The following is a 20,279-nucleotide window of genomic DNA, read 5'->3' on the forward strand; positions in this document are numbered from 1 at the left end:
CCACTTCTGAACAAAGCAGAAAAATGAACAAACTTACTGTCTGGTCTTTCAGACCATAGCTGGCCTAAAAATAGACCTCACGTGCCATCTAACTGTGTATCTCCTTGCAACACTTAGAGGTTCTCAGGGTGTTTTAGGTGGCTGCTGTGGTGTGGACATAAATCTGTGCAGACATGCACATCTTGTTACCATTGTGTCTAGTTCTTTTCCAGCTACCTGCATCCTTGGTGTAGCCTTAGTTATACTGTTCTCTTGAGATAGCCTCCTACTACTGAAGTTTGTGTCCCTGGATCATGGAGCAGATCGTTGTAACCTGATGGCCACTTTACGGCCTGCACCAGTTTTCTGTTTGGTTTATGTTAAAATTCCTCCTTAGTAGGAACAAGATACTGGACGTGAGCCACTTAGCCTAAGAGAATGTATACATCTGTGCAGAATATGATTTCTGTACTTCTGTCATATTTTATCATTTCAGGGTGTTAAGGGACATGTGTAGATTTTGCAGAAAAGTTACAGAAGGGAATAGTAAGGCTGTCAAAGTTTTTGCCACTTTCTGCATTTTCTTATACAACGAAATTGCTTAAAAGCTGAACAGTCATGTGCACTTGTTGATTCTTTATATCTTCAGGTAAGCGTTGCTTCTGACCCGGGGCGCAGAGTTCAGCACAACATGCTGAGTCCTTTCCCAAGCCCCTTCCAGAGCCCATTTCGGAGTCCGATACGTAGTCCTTTTCATAGCCCTTTCAAGAACTTTGGACACCCCAGTGGAAAAGCAATTGATTTTGACTGTGAAGATGATGAAATGAATCTTAATTGCTTTATTCTGATGTTTGACCTCATCTTGAAGCAGGTACTCACAGAAGAAAAAACACATAACGTTGATCAGACACGGAAGTTCTGTAGTCACTTTTGGCTCTCCTTTAATCCTGTATTGAGTCCCTTTCTGCTAAGGGACTGACATGAAGCAGAAGACATTTAAATCGCTCTACAGCTGTCATCTGCCTTTACCCACACAGGAGTTATAGGTTCATGTTCAATGAAGAGGAGTTGGATACCTCCACATTCATGTTAGCTCATATGAGTGAAAAGAACTTCTCCTTGGAGATTTTCTACAGACTAGAAGCAGAGGCGTGTTAGTAGGCTTAGATTAGATACATAGTTTTTGGATAGCAAAATTTGTACATTGTGAATCCAATGCCAAGTGTTTTGGCTAACTGTCTCCAGGTAAAATTCCTGGATACTGTGCTTGAAATTGTCTATTTACTCTAGCTGTTCGAGCTTGGGCCTCGACATCAGTGGCTGTTTAAAATTGTGAGTTCCAGTTCATCTCAAACTCTTCCCAGTTCTGTAATATAACACAATCGGAAATGTAGGAATAGGCAGAATAGTTAGTGCTCTGGCTTCTAAATAAATAATAAATCCTTACCCTTTTCACTGTCTTTCAGATGGAACTCCAGGATGATGGTGTCACTTTGGGCTTAGAGAACAGCATTTCAAAAGATATAATATCCATCATAAACAATGTGTTCCAGGCACCCTGGGGTGGTTCTCACACCTGTCAGAAAGATGAAAAAGCAGTTGAGTGTGGTCTGTGTCAGTCCAGCATTCTGTGTTACCAGCTGGGTTTTGAGCTGCTGGAGCAGCTTGCTCCAAAAGAAGAAATCAGGCTTGTGGTAAGTAGAACAGGAAAGGGCCTGTATTATTGGTGTGTTGAAACTCCTCTTCTTCATTGTTCCCATTATATTATGCACAAGGGAGCAACGCTGTGCTCACCTTTGGTGTGGACCATTTGGGAGTTTAAAGGAAAATGCCATTGAATTGTAAAATTTCCTAAGTTTGAATTCATTCGAAGAACCCAGGGAAGATGACAATATTCATCCAGTATGAACTCTTCCCCCATCAATGCTGAAGTGGTGTTTCACTTTGGAAGGACACTCCTATGATACTGTGTCTTAAATGAAGTGTGAAATGTTAATACTTAGTGCTTTTCATCTTCTTTTAAAAGCTAAAAGTGGATATGATTTTTAGTGAATCAGTTGTCAAGTGAGCAAGCCTTAGTTGGTGCTTAATTTTTGAAAATGCTGAGCACTGCTGACATACGGAATATACTTCAGATTGAGTATCCAACTTTATCAGATACAGATATGTACTCTCCAATCGCTAGTCATCATTAAAGTCCTCTAGTCATCATTAAAGTTTATTTTAAGCTGTATGTCTTTTACGTGTAGCTCTTCCATCTGGTAGTTGAGAAGACAGCATTGCTTCCATTACTCTGAGCACTGCTTTGCTGTGGCGTGGTAGTGGCAGGATGTTTATTAGAAGCTTTTTTGGTGGCGGACATAATGATGCCTTTTTATGTGTAAAAGTTTCAGAGTTCCATTTGGATGTGTATGCTAATAATAGGTATTATGCATGTGGTATTCAGTAACTTGTGCTGCAGAAATCATCTCATGCCCTTTCAGTTCAGATTCTCACCTCTACTGAAAAGCAGTGAGTGGTGAAGTCTGACGAGTGCTGGGGCTCAGTACCATTTCGATTGTGCTTTATAACATAAATGTCACAATGGCAACCTGTAATCCTGAGCTCCTGGCCACAGACAGAAGTGACTCTAGTCTGGTCTTTCTTTCAATGTGAAAGTGATTGAGGTAGCTCCTGCCTCTAAGCCTGTAGCTCTACAGCAGTGTGGGAAACTACCCTGCTCTTGTCTGATACTCCTCTGAGGCAAAGATGACAAGTACAGTGAAACGCTAGCCCTGTGGTTGGATCCACCTCAGCTCCAATATGGATGTACAGTTTCTCTTAAGTGGTATCACTGAAATCCATGCTTGAAACATAGTCTTGCTGTCTGTATGTGTTTGCTGATGCAGAATTTTAGGTATGTAGGTGATTTGAATGCACAAGTGTACATGGAAACAGAGCGTCTCCCTCATTTGAGCTCAGCTTATCACACTAAATGTAATTTAAACAGCAGGATATGGCCTCATGTATTTAGATAACATCAAGAAATGAATTTAACTTATTATATTCTTAAAGGAGCCCACAGATAACCTCGAGGATAGTCTTCTGTATACTAGACCTGAGTTTATTATAGGAACAGAAGGAGAAGAGGAAGACAAATTGGCACCAAAACATGGAGAAAACCCAGGAAATCACACAGAGACCGCAGAAAATGCTGGTAGGTGGTGGGTGAGAATGTTGAGTATTTCAGTAAGGCTTTAAATTAAATGCTTCTACCCACATAGCATACAATGTTCTGAAGCAGTCTTTCAAGTCCAGCAATTCAGAGTCACTTTTTTCTTCATGCATTTAATTCTTTCAACATTAATTAAATAGGAAGGCTGTATTTATATTGATAGCAAGTGTGAGTGTGTCTCAAAAAAGGTTTGGAAGAGATCGTGGCTTTTTGAACATACGAAATAGCAAAAATATTACATGCCAAATTCCGTGCTGTTGTAACTTTACTGACTGCAGGGTTACTGTGGCTAGAATTAATTTATCTCTCATCACTTTGACATTTTTTAGTTTCATTTTGAATCCACAGAGGAGAGAACTTTAACAACATTTTATGTAACTTACATTTTTAACAGCGATAAAGAATGACACAGAAAGAAAGTTTTGTTATCAGCAACTTCCAGTTACCTTGAAGCTCATATACACTATATTGCAGGTAACATTGATTACTTGTTTGTTTAGTCTGAATTTTTGGTTAAGTGATGTCATTGTGTTGAGAGTAGTACATCTATTTACACAGGAAATGTCAAGGTTTGAAGAACCGGATATTCTTTTTAACATGTTGAACTGTTTGAAGATCCTGTGTCTTCATGGGGAATGCCTATATATAGCAAGAAAGGACCATCCACAATTTCTTGCCTATATTCAAGATCACATGCTGATTGCAAGGTAGGTTTTTATTGCACATTTTGTCTTCATACTTTGTTGGTTCTCCAACTCTGTTGTTGGCATCAAAGATTTACAGGTTTCGTACAGAAAATTAACAAGGGGTGGTAGGGAAGCGTGGAAAGGTTAAGTAACTGTAAAAGGGCACATCGCAAAGGCTAATTAAGAAGTTGCAAATGAAACCAAGGTACCCTGCACTGTCCATCATGGCTAGTCTGTCACGCACCACTTGTTTTGCAGTGAGTCAGTTTCTCATGTTGAATAATAGCATTGTCTGAGACTGAGGTATCTTTCCTGACTCTACAAAATAAAATAAAAGATGTTGTAGTGGCAGGAACACAGTTTATAGGGCTTTAGTATTAAAGCTGAGAGAACAACAGTATTGCACCTTGTTTTTAAGCGGTAAAGGAAGTTTTTTCATTTAGTCAGAGTGAATTGGATTGAAATATGTGAATTTTTGGATTGTCTTTGGAGAAAGGGACTTTTACAGAAAAATCACTGAATAAACATCAGCATATGATGTTCTGAAATGGAGTGTGTGTTCATCAGCACTTACGGCTGCTCTGTATTAATTTCATTGAGCATCTCCTGAGATTGTAGGGTTTTAGCCAACTAGAGAATCTGTCCTGAATCTAAATACCAGCAAATTGTGAACACCCAACATCTTAGCCTTTCATGGATGCACATGATTCAAGGTGCTAACACAGTTCGTGTGGCTTATGCGCTGAAGCTGTTCCTGTTGAAAGTGCTGATTAATAGCATAGATCATGTTCCATGGCAGTTGTGCCTGGATTTAGGCAAATTTGTCAGATCTGAAGTGTTTCAAGGTATGGAATATTTGAACCTGGATTTTCAAGAAAAACTACTGTAGTTGAAGATTTGCAAGTAGCTGTGTTCGCTTACCAGCAGCTTTGTAGTATACACATAAATGCCCAGGATGGCCAGGATTTTCATGAAAAATACATTCCCACCAACAATACAATGTCGACATTCAGAAGAAAGGATGTCAAGGGAGTGTTTTTATAAGCAAGCTTGCTGTTTTTGGTCTTTCCAGCTTATGGGGCGTTGTGAAGTCGGAGTTCTCTCAGCTTTCTTCCCTGGCAGTTCCACTTCTTCTTCATGCGCTTTCGCTTCCCCATGGAGCTGACATTTTCTGGACAATCATAAACAGCAATTTCAACAGCAAAGATTGGAAGATGAGATTTGAAGCAGGTAGGCCCGAGAAATGTACACGCTTTGTTCTTTGTTGCTTCACTGAAGATATAGAGCTTTCTATGCTGTAAATCAGGAGACCTATAGTAGATTATTATCTCTTTGCTGCTGTGGGGAATTTTGGACACAGTCTGGTGCAAAGCTATTGCATATCAATGCAGTAAAAGAAAGGAGAACAGGAGACATTTTAGATAATCAAAGTAAAATCAGTATTACAACACATGCCAGCTATTTTTTGTTGTTACTTTCTCAGATGTGCATATTTCTAGGAAAGGTATATTAATCAGGGCATAAAAAGCTATTGCCTAAATTAACATGCATATTTTCTTTGTCTGGGGTCATGGCTGCTACAGTGGAGAAGGTGGCTGTGTTGTGCAGATTTTTAGATATTCACTCTGTGACAAAAAATCACCTACTGAAGTATTCTTTGGCTCATGCATTCTGCTGTTTCCTGACTGCTGTGGAAGATGTCAACCCAGCAGTAGCTACGAGAGCTGGGCTATTACTTGACACCATAAAGAGGCCAGCTTTACAGGTAGGTTGGTTAAATGGGGGGAAAAAATACATTCAAACAGGAATCTGGGATTTCACCCAAAGTTCAAAGCGGTTCAGGCATACAACGTCACGGTCACTGCTAATACCTCTTTAGACAAGCCTTACAGGTCTTGGTAATTCCCATATGCAGAGTAGCCAAGGGAAATGATACTGCACTAGCCCCAACTGAGAATCATAGAATCATTTAGGTTGGAAAAGACTTTTAAGACTGAGTCCAACCGTAAAAACTTTGATAGAATGCAAAGGATTACGATTGCATTTGAACTGCTATCATAGAGACCTGTAAATGTTTTTTATTATTTTAACAGTTACTGGATTTTTTCAATTAGAAAAAAATTTGTGAATTTTATGATACCATGCTGAGCTGACAGTGAGAAAATATAATCAAGCAAAACCAAACATGGTCTTCATCTTTTGAAGATTTACTTAGGCGTGTAATTTTACGCATGTGAGAGACGCTGCTAGTCAAAATTCTCATGATTAAAGCAAAGCACACATGAAAGTGGATCGGAGCCTATGTACACAAGAAAGGCTAAAAAAAAAAATCTCATAGTACACAATTCAGTTCTGGTTCTCTGGAGAATAGAATGAAGGTGTATTTTAAAAAGTTCAGTGTTACTGCCTATAACAAGCTGTTAATACTTGCTAGTTTTATTCCATATAATGCCTTTTCAAAATAATTTCCAGAGAACTTGAATTCATTGAGTTCACTGAGACTGTTACTAGTATACTGCACTTTCATATTTAGTATGTGGGTTTTCTTCTCAAACATAAGTCTTGACACTACACCCAAAATTCTAGTGCAAATAAAATACAAAAGCATCTTGAGGCAACATACTTCTGATACACTTCACCACATAATCTTTCTTCTGTTTGGGCTTGGTGATTCATTCTTTTTGTAGTTAAGGGCTTGATTCAGTTGCCTAAATATAAGCTTTTTCTCAGGCAGGGGTGTGTGAAGAGAATACTTTGATATTGTGTACCAACAGTGCAGTAGAACAGAACTTTGCCTATAGCTTTGTGTTCCTCAAAGTATTAGCAATTTCTGCATTCTAAATATGATGTTCATTCATCTCCTTACTTACCTTACTTTTCCACTGGTATCAGTGACATTAGGTCTGGTTTAAAGGACTTGGCAGGAAAAAGGAGCTAAACCTTTATCCTGTACTAATTAACAGAAGTTGTGAGCTTTGACCTCCCTTTACTTTAAAAAATGCTTAAAATTTTCACATCTCAGTTCTGTGTTTTTTTGTTTGTTTGTTTTCCTCTATAGGGTCTCTGCCTCTGCCTTGATTTCCAGTTTGACACAGTTGTCAAGGACAGGCCCACAATTCTTAGTAAGCTTTTGCTCCTTCATTTTCTAAAAGCGGATATTCCAGCTTTGAGTTGGGAGTTCTTTGTGAATCGCTTCGAGACCCTGTCTCTGGAAGCACAGCTTCATCTGGACTGCAACAAAGAGTTCCCTTTCCCAACAAGTAAGCAGAGTCCAAATCAATCTGAACACCTTTTATCAGCTTCTGAAATTTCAGCTGCCTGCAAGGGTCTGAGAGATGTAGGTCTCACCTGTATAAATTCTATGAAATTAAGTAATCTTTCAGGCCGAAAGGGAATAATGTGAAGTGAGCATTTTTTTTTTTGACTGCCCAAATACAGACCAGGCTATATTCTGTCGCATCTTTGGGTGTCATGTTTTACTCTCAGTACGATGTGGTTGCCAGCCTTGGTTGTAGCGATTGCCAGTCTTAGCTAAAATGCGGTCTGGTTCTGTGGTCAGCTGCAGCCTGCCTTAACCCACTTGTTCTTTTGTAGATGTTCTTATGCTATCAGCATGGCTATTCTCAAAGGCCTAGGTCATGTGTGACCCTGTTCTGCAGTGGTCTGTACAAAGACAGCTGTAGGAACTGTATCACCCTCGAAAACCAAACAAATGTATGCGGCACAACACAAGAAGCACATAGACTCTCAGAGATGGGGCTCAGTTAACTGTTCCTGCAGTGACAAGTGGTTGTAAATGTTTGTACTGTTCATATCTGGTTTCTTCATGAGACACCATGTCTCCTTCCATTCATTGGGGGGGGGAGGTAAAAAATAGTTCATGTATGACTGTTTAACATGCTGAGTAATTGGAAACTTCTTTACCCAAGTGGTGGCCCATGAGGCAATCTATCTCCATTTGATTTGCCTGGAGGAGGTGGGGACAGCTGTTTGGACAGCATGTGCTCCCTCAGCAGCCTAATGCCTCCTCCTACGCTTGTATGGAGCCCAGCACCTAAAAAGCCCAGGTGCTACTGCTGCACCCATACAGGAGATGAGTGAAACTGCAGACATGTTTTTTTGTCCATATGTGAGTAGCTTGACCCAATGCTGGGAATGGCTGCTGTGGCCTGACCAGGGAATCTCGGCACTTATTTCTAGCACCTCTGGCTGCAAATGTGGGGTCATGTCTTTAAATATGAATATTTGGCAGTGATTGAAAATTTAAAATACGCAGAAGATAATTTTGAAGTTTCTTTTTGAAAATGCAAAGAGAAAGGTTAAAGGATGGGCTCACCGTCTTTAGATAATTAAATGTAAAGGATTTGAATGCACTATAGACAGGAGTATAGAAAAGCATCGGTCACTCCATTAAGACATGCTGTGATACTGCTAATAACACCGCTGTAAACGCATAATCACACTCACAGATTTTTGGAAGTGCTGTTCAAATCCAGGATTATAGGTGTAGGCAGGTCAGGAGGTCAGTGAGGCAAAACTAGAGGCCACGTTTGGGTATTAGTGCACTAAACTTGATCGACACATGTGAAAATTCTGACATTTAAATGGAGGGCACCTCATATCCCCTTAGCCTCAAATGCAGGTTTTGGTTTCAGGAACCTGTTTTTGTCCAATCTCTAAAGAAATAAGTAACAGCATAATTTTTAATCAGTTAAACCATTTGGGGTTTTATGGATTTCAGAATGAGAGCATGCAAATGAGTACCTTGCAGATGGACCCCTTGAACCCATATGAAGCGCTTTTAACTTGAGTGGGACCTGGGGCCCAGCTGCATTTGGCACTTGGCAGCATTAGGGCCTCAGCATGCTGTGGAATGAATCCTAACTTGGTCAATTGCATTTGCAAAGCTATCACTGCTGTCCGGACAAATGTCGCCAACCTCAGTGATGCAGCAATGTGGAAGATCAAGAGGGCTCGTTTCGCACGTAATCGTCAGAAGAGTGTGCGTTCCCTGAGGGACAGTGTGAAGGGACCAGTGGAGTCAAAGAGAGCGCTCTCCCTGCCAGAAACCTTAACCACCAAAATTCGTTGAGTATCTATTTATATTTTTGTGACACGCCTGTATCTTCTCCCTTAGGGTACACATTGGAATTGTCAATATTTATCCAACTGGAATAGCAAATTTAGGTTTCTGACTGATTTGGGCATTATTCAGATAATGAGAAGTTAATGAGTTTGACAAAGAACATAGACAGACATTATGTCTATGCTGTGTTTTTTAAAGTGCCAGAACAAAATGCTCCAAGACTGGTTTGTGGATAGATCTTAATTTTAATTTGTGGCTAATACACAGTAGTTTTGTCTAAAATAGTGTTTACAGAATAATTCCTCTGTTACTAATTTATTAAATTTAATTATTAATCAGTGTATGCAGCATGTGCTAGACATCTTAAAACAACTGTTTATGTCTCAGGTGAGCTTTTTGATATCTTCAGAACTCCTTTGTGAAGAAAACAATGTCTGTGCAGCACATCTTGCCAGCTTGTATAGGACGACCTAGGTGCTGAAAATCCGTAGGCATGTATGGAGCGCTGTACAGATATCTTTCCAAGCAGAAATATAGCTTACCCATTCTCATGTAGAATGTTTTACAAACATAAATTAGATCTCTCACGTTGCTCCTACCCATGTAATAGGAACTGATAAAATGTTCAAACCTGGGTGCTGGTGAACTGTTAATTTAAAAGGTAATTTATTTTCTCCAAAACAAACACCACCATATTTTGGGACTCTTAAGTAATCCTTCTTGAGTAATTTCTATCCTGCATATGGGCTCCTGTGTGGTGACTTTTGTACCAGCAAAACTGAATGGTGGAGAATACTAGAGTTATAGAACATGGTGCACAGGAGTGGCATGTTTCAAAGGGTTACGCTTACTGCCTGACAACAGTGCATGAGTAAATGAACATAAATATGCTAGCACTGAATATATGCTGAAGTATAAGAAGTCACTACTGCCTTTTTAAACAGAGTTGCTCATTGTATTTTTTTATTTTTGTTTTTTTTTGAAGCTGTGAGCTTGACCAGACATGAGCAGTCTGCCCCAACACTTGGAGGAACACCAGAGCAAACACCAGGTGGGTTTGACAAAGGAGATGTTTTGATGGAACAGGAAGGCACTAGTGCTGGCTATCTTGCTGACTCATGAGATAAACTTACGCAAGATGGAAGTTGTCTAAAAGACACAGTGAATCATGTCTCAGTGTGGTTCCAAAAGGTGTAAATTGAAGTTCTGCTCTCAATCTGTACTGAAAACTGCCCCCAGTTGTAAATAGTACGTTGAGACTGGGAGGAGGTTATTCAGAGGCAGTCAGCTGTGCTGGCAGTACCTCACCCTCCTGTGTTTGATTGCCCACAGGAGCAAGTAAATCTTTAGTAGGCTGCCCCCATGGGTCAATAGGTTCAGCCTGATCTTTGGTCTTCAGATTTTAGAGACAGCAGACAGAACGTGTTTGATTATCAGTACTGTAAATTACACTTGTCTCCTCTGTATGCTTACAGATATCTGAAGTACCTTATTTTATGTTTACTGACGTTCTGTGAAGATGTCACCCTTCTGTCAAGCATTTCTAGAATAGTAGCATGTGTAGAATAGCTAGCTCAGCAGAGTCCAAGTAATCTGTAAACAAATGTGACTACTGACAGTTCTTGCTCTGAGTCCTGTGTAGACTCACCATTTGAAAGTGAAAAATCTCAGGTTCCTTCTTCAGGACTTGCAATATTTCCAACAGACACAAATTCAGAATTAGAACAGATCAGCTTACTGGGTGACCAGCTGAAAGGAAAATACCTTGCCAGCACAGGCACTGACCAAGCTGTGAAACATACTAGGAGAACTTCTGAATTAACGGTATATAGCCCTATCATACTAGACAACCAGCTGCTCCAGAAGGGCAGCAATATCTTGCCACAATGGGGCAGCCCAGATAGGTTTGCCTCTGCGCTGCCAGTTGTTCTTCTTCCACCCCCACAAAGCATTGGCCACCATCCAAGAGTCGGTGTAAAGATAGAGCACTGGCCACTTCTCTCGACTGGCGATGTCTAAAGCCAGCTGGATGGCTTTCACCTCTGCAAACTGGCTTGACTCACCTTCTCCCTCGGCAGTTTCCACAACTTGTCGTGTAGGGCTCCATACAGCAGCCTTCCACCTCCGCTGCTTCCCCACAATGCGACAGGACCCATCCGTGAACAGGGCATACTGTTTCTTATTTTCTGGCAGCTGCTTATACAGTGGGGCCTCTTCAGCACCTGTCACCTCCTCCTCTGGCGATGCTCCAAAATCTTTGCCTTCTGACCAGTCCATGATGACCTCCAGAATTCCTGGGCGACTGGGGTTTCCCGTTTGGGCAGGCTGGGTGATCAGCATGACCCACTTACTCCACGTAGCATCGGTGGCATGATGCGTAGAGGGGACCCTCTCTTTGAACATCCAGCCCAGGACCGGCGATCGTGGTGCTAGGAGGAGCTGTGCTTCAGTGCCGACCACTTCTGAAGCAGCTCGAACGCCTTCATATGCTGCCAGAATCTCTTTTTTCAATGGGAGTATAGCGGGCCTCAGATCCTTTGTATCCCCGGCTCCAGAACCCCAGGGGTCGACCTCGAGTCTCCCCTGGTGCTTTCTGCCAGAGACTCCAGGTTGGGCCGTTCTCCCCAGCTGCGGTGTAGAGCACGTTTTTAACATCTTGCCCTGACCGGGCTGGACCAAGGGCTATGGCATGAACTATCTCCCACTTTATTTGTTCAAATGCCTGTCGTTGCTCAGGGCCCCATTCAAAATCATTCTTCTTCCGGGTCACGTGGTACAGAGGACTTACAATCTGGCTGTAATTTGGGATGTGCATCCTCCAAAAACCCACAACACCCAGGAAGGCCTGAGCTTCCTTTTTGCTGGTTGGTGGAGACATAGCTGCTATTTTGTTGATGACATCCATTGGGATTTGATGGCACCCATCCTGCCATTTTATTCCCAAAAACTGGATCTCTTGCGCAGGTCCCTTGACTTTACTTCGCTTAATGGCGAAACCGGCTTTCAGAAGGATCTGAACTATTTTCTCTCCTTTCTCAAAAATTTCCTCCGCTGTGTCACCCCATACAATGATGTCATTGATGTACTGCAGATGTTCTGGAGCTTCACCCTTTTCCAGTGCAGTCTGGATTAGTCCATGGCAAATGGTGGGATTGTGTTTCCACCCCTGGGGCAGTCGATTCCAGGTGTACTGGATGCCCCTCCAGGTGAAAGCAAACTGTGGCCTGCACTCTGCTGCCAAAGGGATGGAGAAGAATGCATTAGCCGTGTCAATTGTAGCATACGACTTGGCTGCCTTTGACTCCAGCTGATATTGAAGTTCTAGCATGTCTGGCACAGCAGCACTCAGCGGTGGTGTGACTTCATTCAGGCCACGGTAGTCTATTGTCAGTCTCCACTCTCCAGTAGATTTTCTCACTGGCCATATGGGACTGTTAAAGGGTGAGCGAGTTTTGCTGATCACTCCTTGACTCTCCAGCTGGCGGATCAGCTGATGAATGGGGAGAAGGGAGTCTTGGTTGGTACGATACTGTCACTGGTGCACCGTTGTGGTTGTGATTGGCACCTGTGGTTCTTCTACCCTCAGCAACCCCACAACGGAAGGATCCTCCGAGAGACCAGGCAAAATGGACAGCTGTTTAATTTCTTCCGTCTCCACAGCAGCTATGCCAAAAGCCCACCGATACCCCTTTGGGTCCTTGAAATAGCCTCTCCTAAGATAGTCTATCCCAAGGATGCACGGAGCCTCGGGGCCAGTTACAATGGGGTGCTTCTGCCAGTCCTGCCCAGTGAGGCTCACTTCAGCCTCCAATACAGTCAGCTTTTGGGACCCTCTGTCACTCCCGAAATGCAAATGGACTCTGATCCTTTGAAATCTGATGGCATTAAAGTACACTGTGCACCAGTGTCCACTAGAGCTTTATACTCTTGTGGATCTGACGTGCCAGGCCACTGAATCCACACTGACCAATAAACCCGGTTGTCCCTTTCCTCCAGCTGGCTGGAGGCAGGGCCCCTCTAATCCTGGTCAGAGAAATTGCTGCTCACTTGCTGTAAGAATGACTTGGAGGTCCCTTCCAGAGAATTGGAATCAAGATCAAACTGTCTACCTGGCCTGGAGAGCTGGCTGCTGGAAACTGGAGCGGCATTTTTCCTAACAGAATCCCCTTTTGTGATTGTTTTACCTCGCAACTCACGCACTCGTTCCTCTAGAATTGAGGTGGGTTTTCCATCCCACTTCCTCATGTCCCCTCCATGGTCACACAGGTAAAACCACAGGGTGCCCTGGGGTGTATAGCCTCTGTATTCCCTCTCCTGAGCAGAGGAACGCTTGCCCCTAATAGCTGAGACACTGGCCCGTACAGGTGGGGAGTAGGACCTACTCTCTTTCACTTGCCACACCTCCTGGGCCAATTTCTCCACAGCTGAGACAAGGGAGGAAGAGAGACTTTCCTCATATTGCCGGAGTCTGACAGCCACCTCATCCACTGTTGGTGCCTCCTTACCTTTCCAGTTTACAATTGCCAATGAGTTGGCATATGAGGATGGTGTGCTCCGCACAAACTTCCTCCACATAGATGCCGTGCACTGGACTTCGTCTGGGTCTGTGGGTAACTGGTCATCGTCTGGTTCATAGTAAACCAGCTCCCACACAGCTAATTCCCTCAAGTACTGAATACCCCTCTCCATATTGGTCCACTTGCCAGGGTAGCATACAAAATCGTCACTGAAGGGGTACCTCTCCCTCACGCCTGGCAGAAGTCTCCTCCAGAGGCTGAGGACTTGTTCCTTTTTCCCAATGGCCTTGTCCATGTTCCCATCCCTGGTCAGGGATCCCAGCTGCTTGGCTTCCTTGCCCTCTAACTCCAAGCTGCTGGCCCCATTATCCCAGCACCGCAGCAGCCAGGTGACAATGCGCTCGCCAGGGTGGCAGCTGAAATCTTTCCGCATGTCTCGCAGCTCGCCCAGGGACAGGGACCGGGTGATGATCTCTGTCTCTATCTCCCGTGATGACCCTGGCTCATTGTCATCCCTCCCAGAGTGATCTGCTCTCTTTGTGTCTTTCTTTAGTTTTACGGGGGCGACTGCTACCGGCACGGGTTGGTCACTGGGCTCAGCCGCGATGCCTGTGGCTGGAGGTGGGGCTGGAGCCGCTGCCGTGCCTGCCGGGGAAACCAAGCCCAGACCCTGCAGCTGTGGCAGCGGCAGCCGTGGTGCCAGTCAGGGGGGCTGTGACTGCCTGCTGGGCTGGAGGGGCTGCAGGGCCAGCTGGGGGGGGCAGCGCCAGTCGCAGTGCCTGCCACTTTGCTTCCCCCCCTTTCCCCTTTAGGCCACTGAACAGTGTTGAACAGGGCTCGGTAGGCATGGGCCAGACCCCAGCACCTTGCGGTAATTTGTGTCTCTCTGGAGTTCCCAGGGTGGCAGCACACTTTTTGCAGATATTTTACTAGTTTGTCCGGATTCTGCACTTGTTCAGGGGTGAGTTTCAAAGACACCGGGGGTGCCCACTGCTCTAGACATCTGCCCATGCTGTCCCACACACCCAGCCACTCACAGCTATCCAGCCCCGGTGCAGGTCTCTGCAGGATGTTCTTAACTACTTGTTTAACCCTAAACAAAAGCTGAAACCTATTCAGGAGGCAGAACAAAAGGAGAGTGCTGGCCTGAGTATCCCACGGGTACTCGAAATTCTCAAAAGCCTTTAGGACTAGCCCGAAGGAGAGAGGGGGGGCAAACGAGTGAGGGAAGGTATCCCCTCCGGTTTTCCCCACAGATTGGGTTTGATTATTAACAAATTCTAAGACATAGGATCCAGGGTACGGAAATGACTGCAGTGCCGCATGTAAATACAAGCCTAATTTCATGCACAGTGATGTTATCATGTCATAAGTTGATATCATACAGTACAGCAGAATCGTCATCCTGATCTTTTTCCCCAAGGTAATGAACAGCACGGCAACGAAAACACAAAGCAAGTACGAGTTTAAATACCAGAGACATTTGATCAAAGTCAGAAACATTTTTTTCCGGTGACTGTTTAACTAACAAAATAAATGCGTATAACAAAATCTAAGAAAGCTGTTTCAACACCTGCTGCTCCACCCTGCCGTTATCCCTGCCCCACGTTGGGCGCCAATTTAAATGTTCTGGTTCGGCTGCAGTCGGTAAGAAAAGTACCACGTGGCTGCCCTTCCCCCCGCCGCGGTGCGGAGGAGAATGGAAAGAAACAGGTAGAAACCGGTGGGTTGGGATAAGGGCAGTTTAACAGAACAGCAAACAAAGGGAACAGTAACAACAACAATACAGATAAGGAGAAAACACAACACAAACCGCATGACCTGCAGAGCCGCCCTCCACGACTGCCACCGCAAGCTCCCCAGCTGCAGGTCCGTTCCTGCCCCCCAGCTCCCCCCCACCAGAACCCAGCCTGACGGCACATGGTATGGAATACCCTGCTCTGTTTGGCCAGGTGGGGTCAGCCCGCCTGGCTGTGCCCCTTCCTGGAGTCCAGTGAAAATTAACCCTGTCCTGGCCAAACCCAGGACATATACGCACACATTTTGAGGGGTAAAAGCCACCATAGCCTCTGTAAAGGCAGGGATGCCTTGGTTTTGCCGTATTAGCTTGAATCTAAACAGCTTGGTTTGATACAGAATGCCCTATATCATATGTTAATGAAGTGGAAATGTAGCTCAAGCTTGATGCAACTTAAGACCCATTTAAGACAGCAGAGGAAGGTTTTCTGGACTCTGAAAGATTATTGCCTAAACTGAATCATAGGGTTTTCGTAGTTTTAAACAAGAAGTTTTCCATTGCTGATTCATTGCAGGTTTCTGCATTAGAGGTGAAAACAGGAGGTGATTGACATTCACTAGATTTGAGCCTTAGTAGAGCTATGACAAACTACTTGGGGTGAAGCTCTGTTCGCTGTGTCCAGCTGTATAGTTTTCAGTGAGGGTGAAGTATGAGGAATGAGATTTTAATGCTTCAGAAAGTCTAATAATATTTCTGGAAAGTAAAATGTCAGGAAAAGTCCTGGGAAGTGTCTGTTAACTGGTGTATTATGAACTCAAGGCAAAATTGAGCATTTTATCACTGAGGTTCTAAATTATATTGGTCAGCAAGTGAAAGTAAAAGAAGTTCATTTTTTCAGATTAATCACTCATTGAGGTCTGTTTGGAGAACTAGGATTTATTTAGAGCCCCATGATCCTTTGACTCATTCCATCTTATCTCCTTTTTTGTTTTATGGAAAAACTCACACCATGTATTAGAGATAAAAATAAATAGGGCTGAAGAAAACAGTCATATAATTTTCATGAAAATGGTGTCTTTATTTCATGGAAGATTTTAACCTGGATATGATATATGGAAAGATAATTTTTAATTGATGTCCACAAAGTTAAAGTTAATTTCTATACACAGTTTTAATGTGCTTCTGAAAATTGAACTTGCTGTATTTCTCATTCTAAATATTTTAGAATTATTGTTTTCTTTTTGCATCTGTAAATCTTGGTCCAGCAAAACCGTGAATAGAGAATTTTCATTTTCATTCTGAAGGAGGGTTTCTGTAAATAAATCCCAGTGAAAACTGTTTAGAATAATAAAAAAATTTATAATGTGAAGTTTATGATTTCTTTTGACCAAAATGAGACCAGTAAAGTTATTGATAATAGAAATGATTCTGAAAATTTCCACCCCCTTGTTTTCATTTTCAACTGTCGTAGAAATAATAACCTTCTCCCATGCTTAGCAAAACAGTCGATCAAACAAACCCCTTTGCTCACCCACCAATAAAACATAACATATTTAAAATTATTTGAAAAATGATAGACACTGCAGTTTTGCTGGTGAAGAACCTAAGACAGATGCAGTTGTATCAGCAAAGGAGTCCCTTGTCAGAATAGCGTATTACATTGAGCATATGGGTAAATTAGAATATTAAAATATTTTTTAGTATTTGCTGTAAATATATAGCTATGAATTTACATAAACCCTAAGACATGTAAGTAACTGACAGAATAAGTGACTATTAGTCGCTAGCTAGTAACCCTAACACAGACATGCAGGAGCACTTTTAAGATTATACTTTGAGTTCATCTTGCTTGTAGGGTCTATCCTGCAAACTTCTACTTAGTCCGTACTTTACAAGAACAATTTGTTTCCAATAGTTCAAAGGATTTATGCTTGAAATGAAAACAAGTAGATCATTTTATAATTCTGCTTCATACCAGCTTGTTTTATCTAAATTATTTGCTGTTAGACAGATTTTTAACCATGGATCAGAAAATACATCACAATATATTTTAGTAAAAAATAATTTTAATTGTTAACAGTTACTGTGTTTAATGAACAAACTAAAATGAATGGTGTAACAGAAACTTAATTTTCAAGTATTGCCCTGTTTTGATGCAGTCAGAATAATATTTTCTGTTCCCTTTGATTATCCTCGTGGAAATATTTTTAAATTTATTTTGCATATAATGCATTTTATTTACACAGAAGCATTGATTTTAAGTTACTGTTTTAAAATAGAACATGTTGGAATAATTTAATTTATTGGGGTAGGAAATATATTGGAATAATATACTTTATTGGGGTAGGAAATATATGAATTATTTAATAAAGAGTCTGAGGTACTGATGTGTGAAAGAACTGCTGCTCTTCATGCAATCAGTTCCTAGCATTAGTATAATGTAGATCTTTGGGAACTGCTAAGCACTAAAAAAACGCCTTACAACTAGGGTGAAATGGAAGAGGGTAGCTCCAAAGGCAATTGCTGAAGAATTCTAGTCATGATAGATGGCCCTAAAAGTAACTGGAAATGCTATATTTAAAAAAAGGTGTGAAAACACATGCCTGGTTGGCGACGGTTACTTGCAGTGTGTCTGTTTTGCTTGGATAGCGACAGCCAGCACCCAGACTTCCTTGTGCTTTGAAAGCAGCCTCTTGTCTTTCACATGATCATGTTACCATGCAAAGTATTGTATCCATTCAGTGCTGATGAAACCGAGCCTTAGGCTTCTTTGCTGGGGAAAAGTCATCAAATTTTTGACATAATTCATAGTGTCCCAAAACCTAATAAATTATAGTGCCTACATTTTGGCCCATGTTATTTGAGGGAAATACGGGCTCAATGCTAAAATGGGAAGCCTTCATTCTTTAATCATTATTTGGTAGAATTTTCTCCATCTCCTACCTTTGCCGTTTGGTACATCCTCCACTGGCGAAGACCTATGTCCACTAACTTTTGCTGAGGAAAGACTGTAAACTAAGCTCAGTGAGAATTTGGTGGTGGTGGTATGATTCTCCTTTAATGCATAGATATGGAGGAATAATAACCATCAATTTGTCAGAAATGCACTGTTATGGGAAGATAAGCAGCTCTCTTAAACATGGGAAACCTGAGAAATGGAGTTCAGTGTACCCAGTAGGTGTTACTGGGCTGTTGGGCCTGAGGCAACAGAGGAACAATGCCCCCAGAAATGCATGCCTGTCTCCCATGACTTCACTGTGTGTATTTGGGCAGAAAGGGAGCAATGAACTCTGGAAAAAAATTCTGGTGTATTCTGTACGCTGTCATATCCCGTGTCTGATACCAATGTCTCTCTTGTGCTGATAGGACAAGCCTCCCCAGAGAATGATAATACAATAAAAGACCTGCTACCAGAGGATGCTGGGATTGATCACCAGACTGTCCACCAGCTCATTACTGTGCTGATGAAGTTCATGGCGAAGGATGAGAGCAGCGCTGAGTCCGACATCAGCAGCGCTAAAGCTTTCAACACAGTGAAGCGCCATTTGTACGTCCTGCTTGGTTATGATCAGCAGGAAGGATGCTTCATGATTGCACCACAAAAAATGCGTGTTTCGACCTGCTTTAATGCCTTTATTGCTGGAATAGCGCAAGTAGGTGAAGGCACTTACTATTTTTTGCAGCTATTTCTCATTGCCTGTTGTTGAAATGGTGGTAGTGCAGCCTTGTTTGCACCAGAATAATGGCTGAGTGCAGTAATCCTACTTAAACATTCTTAACACCTCGTAAGTTGGTGAAAGAATTTGGGAACAAGGATGGCTGCTTCTTCTTTACTCTCAGAAGGCTCCGTGTAGCCAAATCAAGTGTATTCTCTAGGTTTTTGCTTTGCAGTTCAAAAGCAAATAGTTAAGTAGAAATATGCTAATTTATAGCTTCCTATTAGTACTCTAAGCTCGCTGCATCGTTGGCATAGAGAGAACGGTTTTGTGTGCATGCAGGCATGCAAATACTACCACTCTGAAAAATTAGAAACTGCTCCAAACCTCTTTGCCCTCTTTCCCTAGCCTTTGAATGCCTTACTTTCCTCGCGTGTCATTTCCTCCTTTCCCACTCAGGAAGGCCTGGTACCCGTGTGCTCTAGCTTGTTTCCCTGTATGAATGGTCTGTAAACTCTTTGACATTCTTCACTTCGCAGGAGACTCGTTCTCCTTCTTCCTTAGAGTGCACCGGGACTTTTTGTTCTCCCTTTCGTAGGGAGTGGTGCCACTGTGGTGAACTTCTGCCTATCTTGCTATGATAAATGACTGAGCACATCCTTGCCGTGTGCCTTTTTTCTCTGTCTTTGCAAAGACGACCGTAATTTCCTACCTCACAAGGCTCTTCTGAGGCTCAGTTAATTCTTACTGATAGAGCAGTTGGTGATGCTAGGCTGAAAAACATTTCACACTTGCAGAGTGTTCTTGTTATTTGCAATAAGGCATCATCATCACTTCCACACTTTTTCCTTGTCACAGTCCCTCATAAAGGATTGCCTTAGGAGGGAGAGAGGGCTGTGATTTCAGATCTCCCCTGCCCCAGCTCTTAAAATGCCCATTGTAACCTTCAAACATTGCTCAGAGCTATCCTGGCCTTTTCTATATCTGCAATTCTTACCAGGATTTTCTGGTTAGTACATTGGAATTAGTGATTTTGTGGTTTTTGTTTTGTTTTTTTTAAGTCAGTTGTAATGTAGATACTTGGATAATCTTTCACAGTCATGGAGAAGTCAGGTGTCCATGCTTCAGTAGATAAAATAGAAGGTGTTAATGCAAACTGTGTAGCTGCAAATGCATCCTGATCCATTGTCTCAGAGCACCATTGCTAGGTGTGGTTAATCATCTTTCACTTGTACAGTTCTAAGCTGAAGTATGTAAAGGGAGATTCAGGCCTGTTACCGTTGTATTAAGAGTCTGGAAGTGGCAGGTTAGACAACAGGGCAGTATCTGCCACATTTTTTTACATGTTTTCCAAATTTGGATTCCCAAACTTCAGTGATCAAAACTGACCTGATTTTCAGAAG

The 20,279-nt window shown here is 42.4% G+C and overlaps 1 protein-coding gene across 12 annotated transcripts in view; it reads left to right on the forward strand.

Moving 5' to 3' along the window:
- UNC79 (unc-79 subunit of NALCN channel complex) overlaps positions 1 to 20,279 on the forward strand; it is a 119,279-nt gene that overhangs the window by 39,628 nt on the left and 59,372 nt on the right. For all 12 annotated transcript variants that reach the window (XR_012764537.1, XM_075426263.1, XM_075426265.1 and 9 more), the window contains 11 exons: positions 629 to 850; positions 1,446 to 1,673; positions 3,034 to 3,175; positions 3,588 to 3,667; positions 3,752 to 3,900; positions 4,952 to 5,109; positions 5,463 to 5,644; positions 6,938 to 7,139; positions 8,787 to 8,966; positions 9,951 to 10,016; positions 18,587 to 18,873. Coding sequence is in view for 11 of the 12 variants with exons in the window: in XM_075426263.1 (XP_075282378.1) it covers positions 629 to 850; positions 1,446 to 1,673; positions 3,034 to 3,175; positions 3,588 to 3,667; positions 3,752 to 3,900; positions 4,952 to 5,109; positions 5,463 to 5,644; positions 6,938 to 7,139; positions 8,787 to 8,966; positions 9,951 to 10,016; positions 18,587 to 18,873 (1,896 nt within the window). In the remaining variant the exon portion in view is untranslated. The remainder of the gene's footprint in view (positions 1 to 628; positions 851 to 1,445; positions 1,674 to 3,033; positions 3,176 to 3,587; positions 3,668 to 3,751; positions 3,901 to 4,951; positions 5,110 to 5,462; positions 5,645 to 6,937; positions 7,140 to 8,786; positions 8,967 to 9,950; positions 10,017 to 18,586; positions 18,874 to 20,279) is intronic.

Source organism: Opisthocomus hoazin, chromosome 7 (genome assembly GCF_030867145.1).
Source record: "Opisthocomus hoazin isolate bOpiHoa1 chromosome 7, bOpiHoa1.hap1, whole genome shotgun sequence".
Classification (NCBI taxonomy): domain Eukaryota; kingdom Metazoa; phylum Chordata; class Aves; order Opisthocomiformes; family Opisthocomidae; genus Opisthocomus; species Opisthocomus hoazin.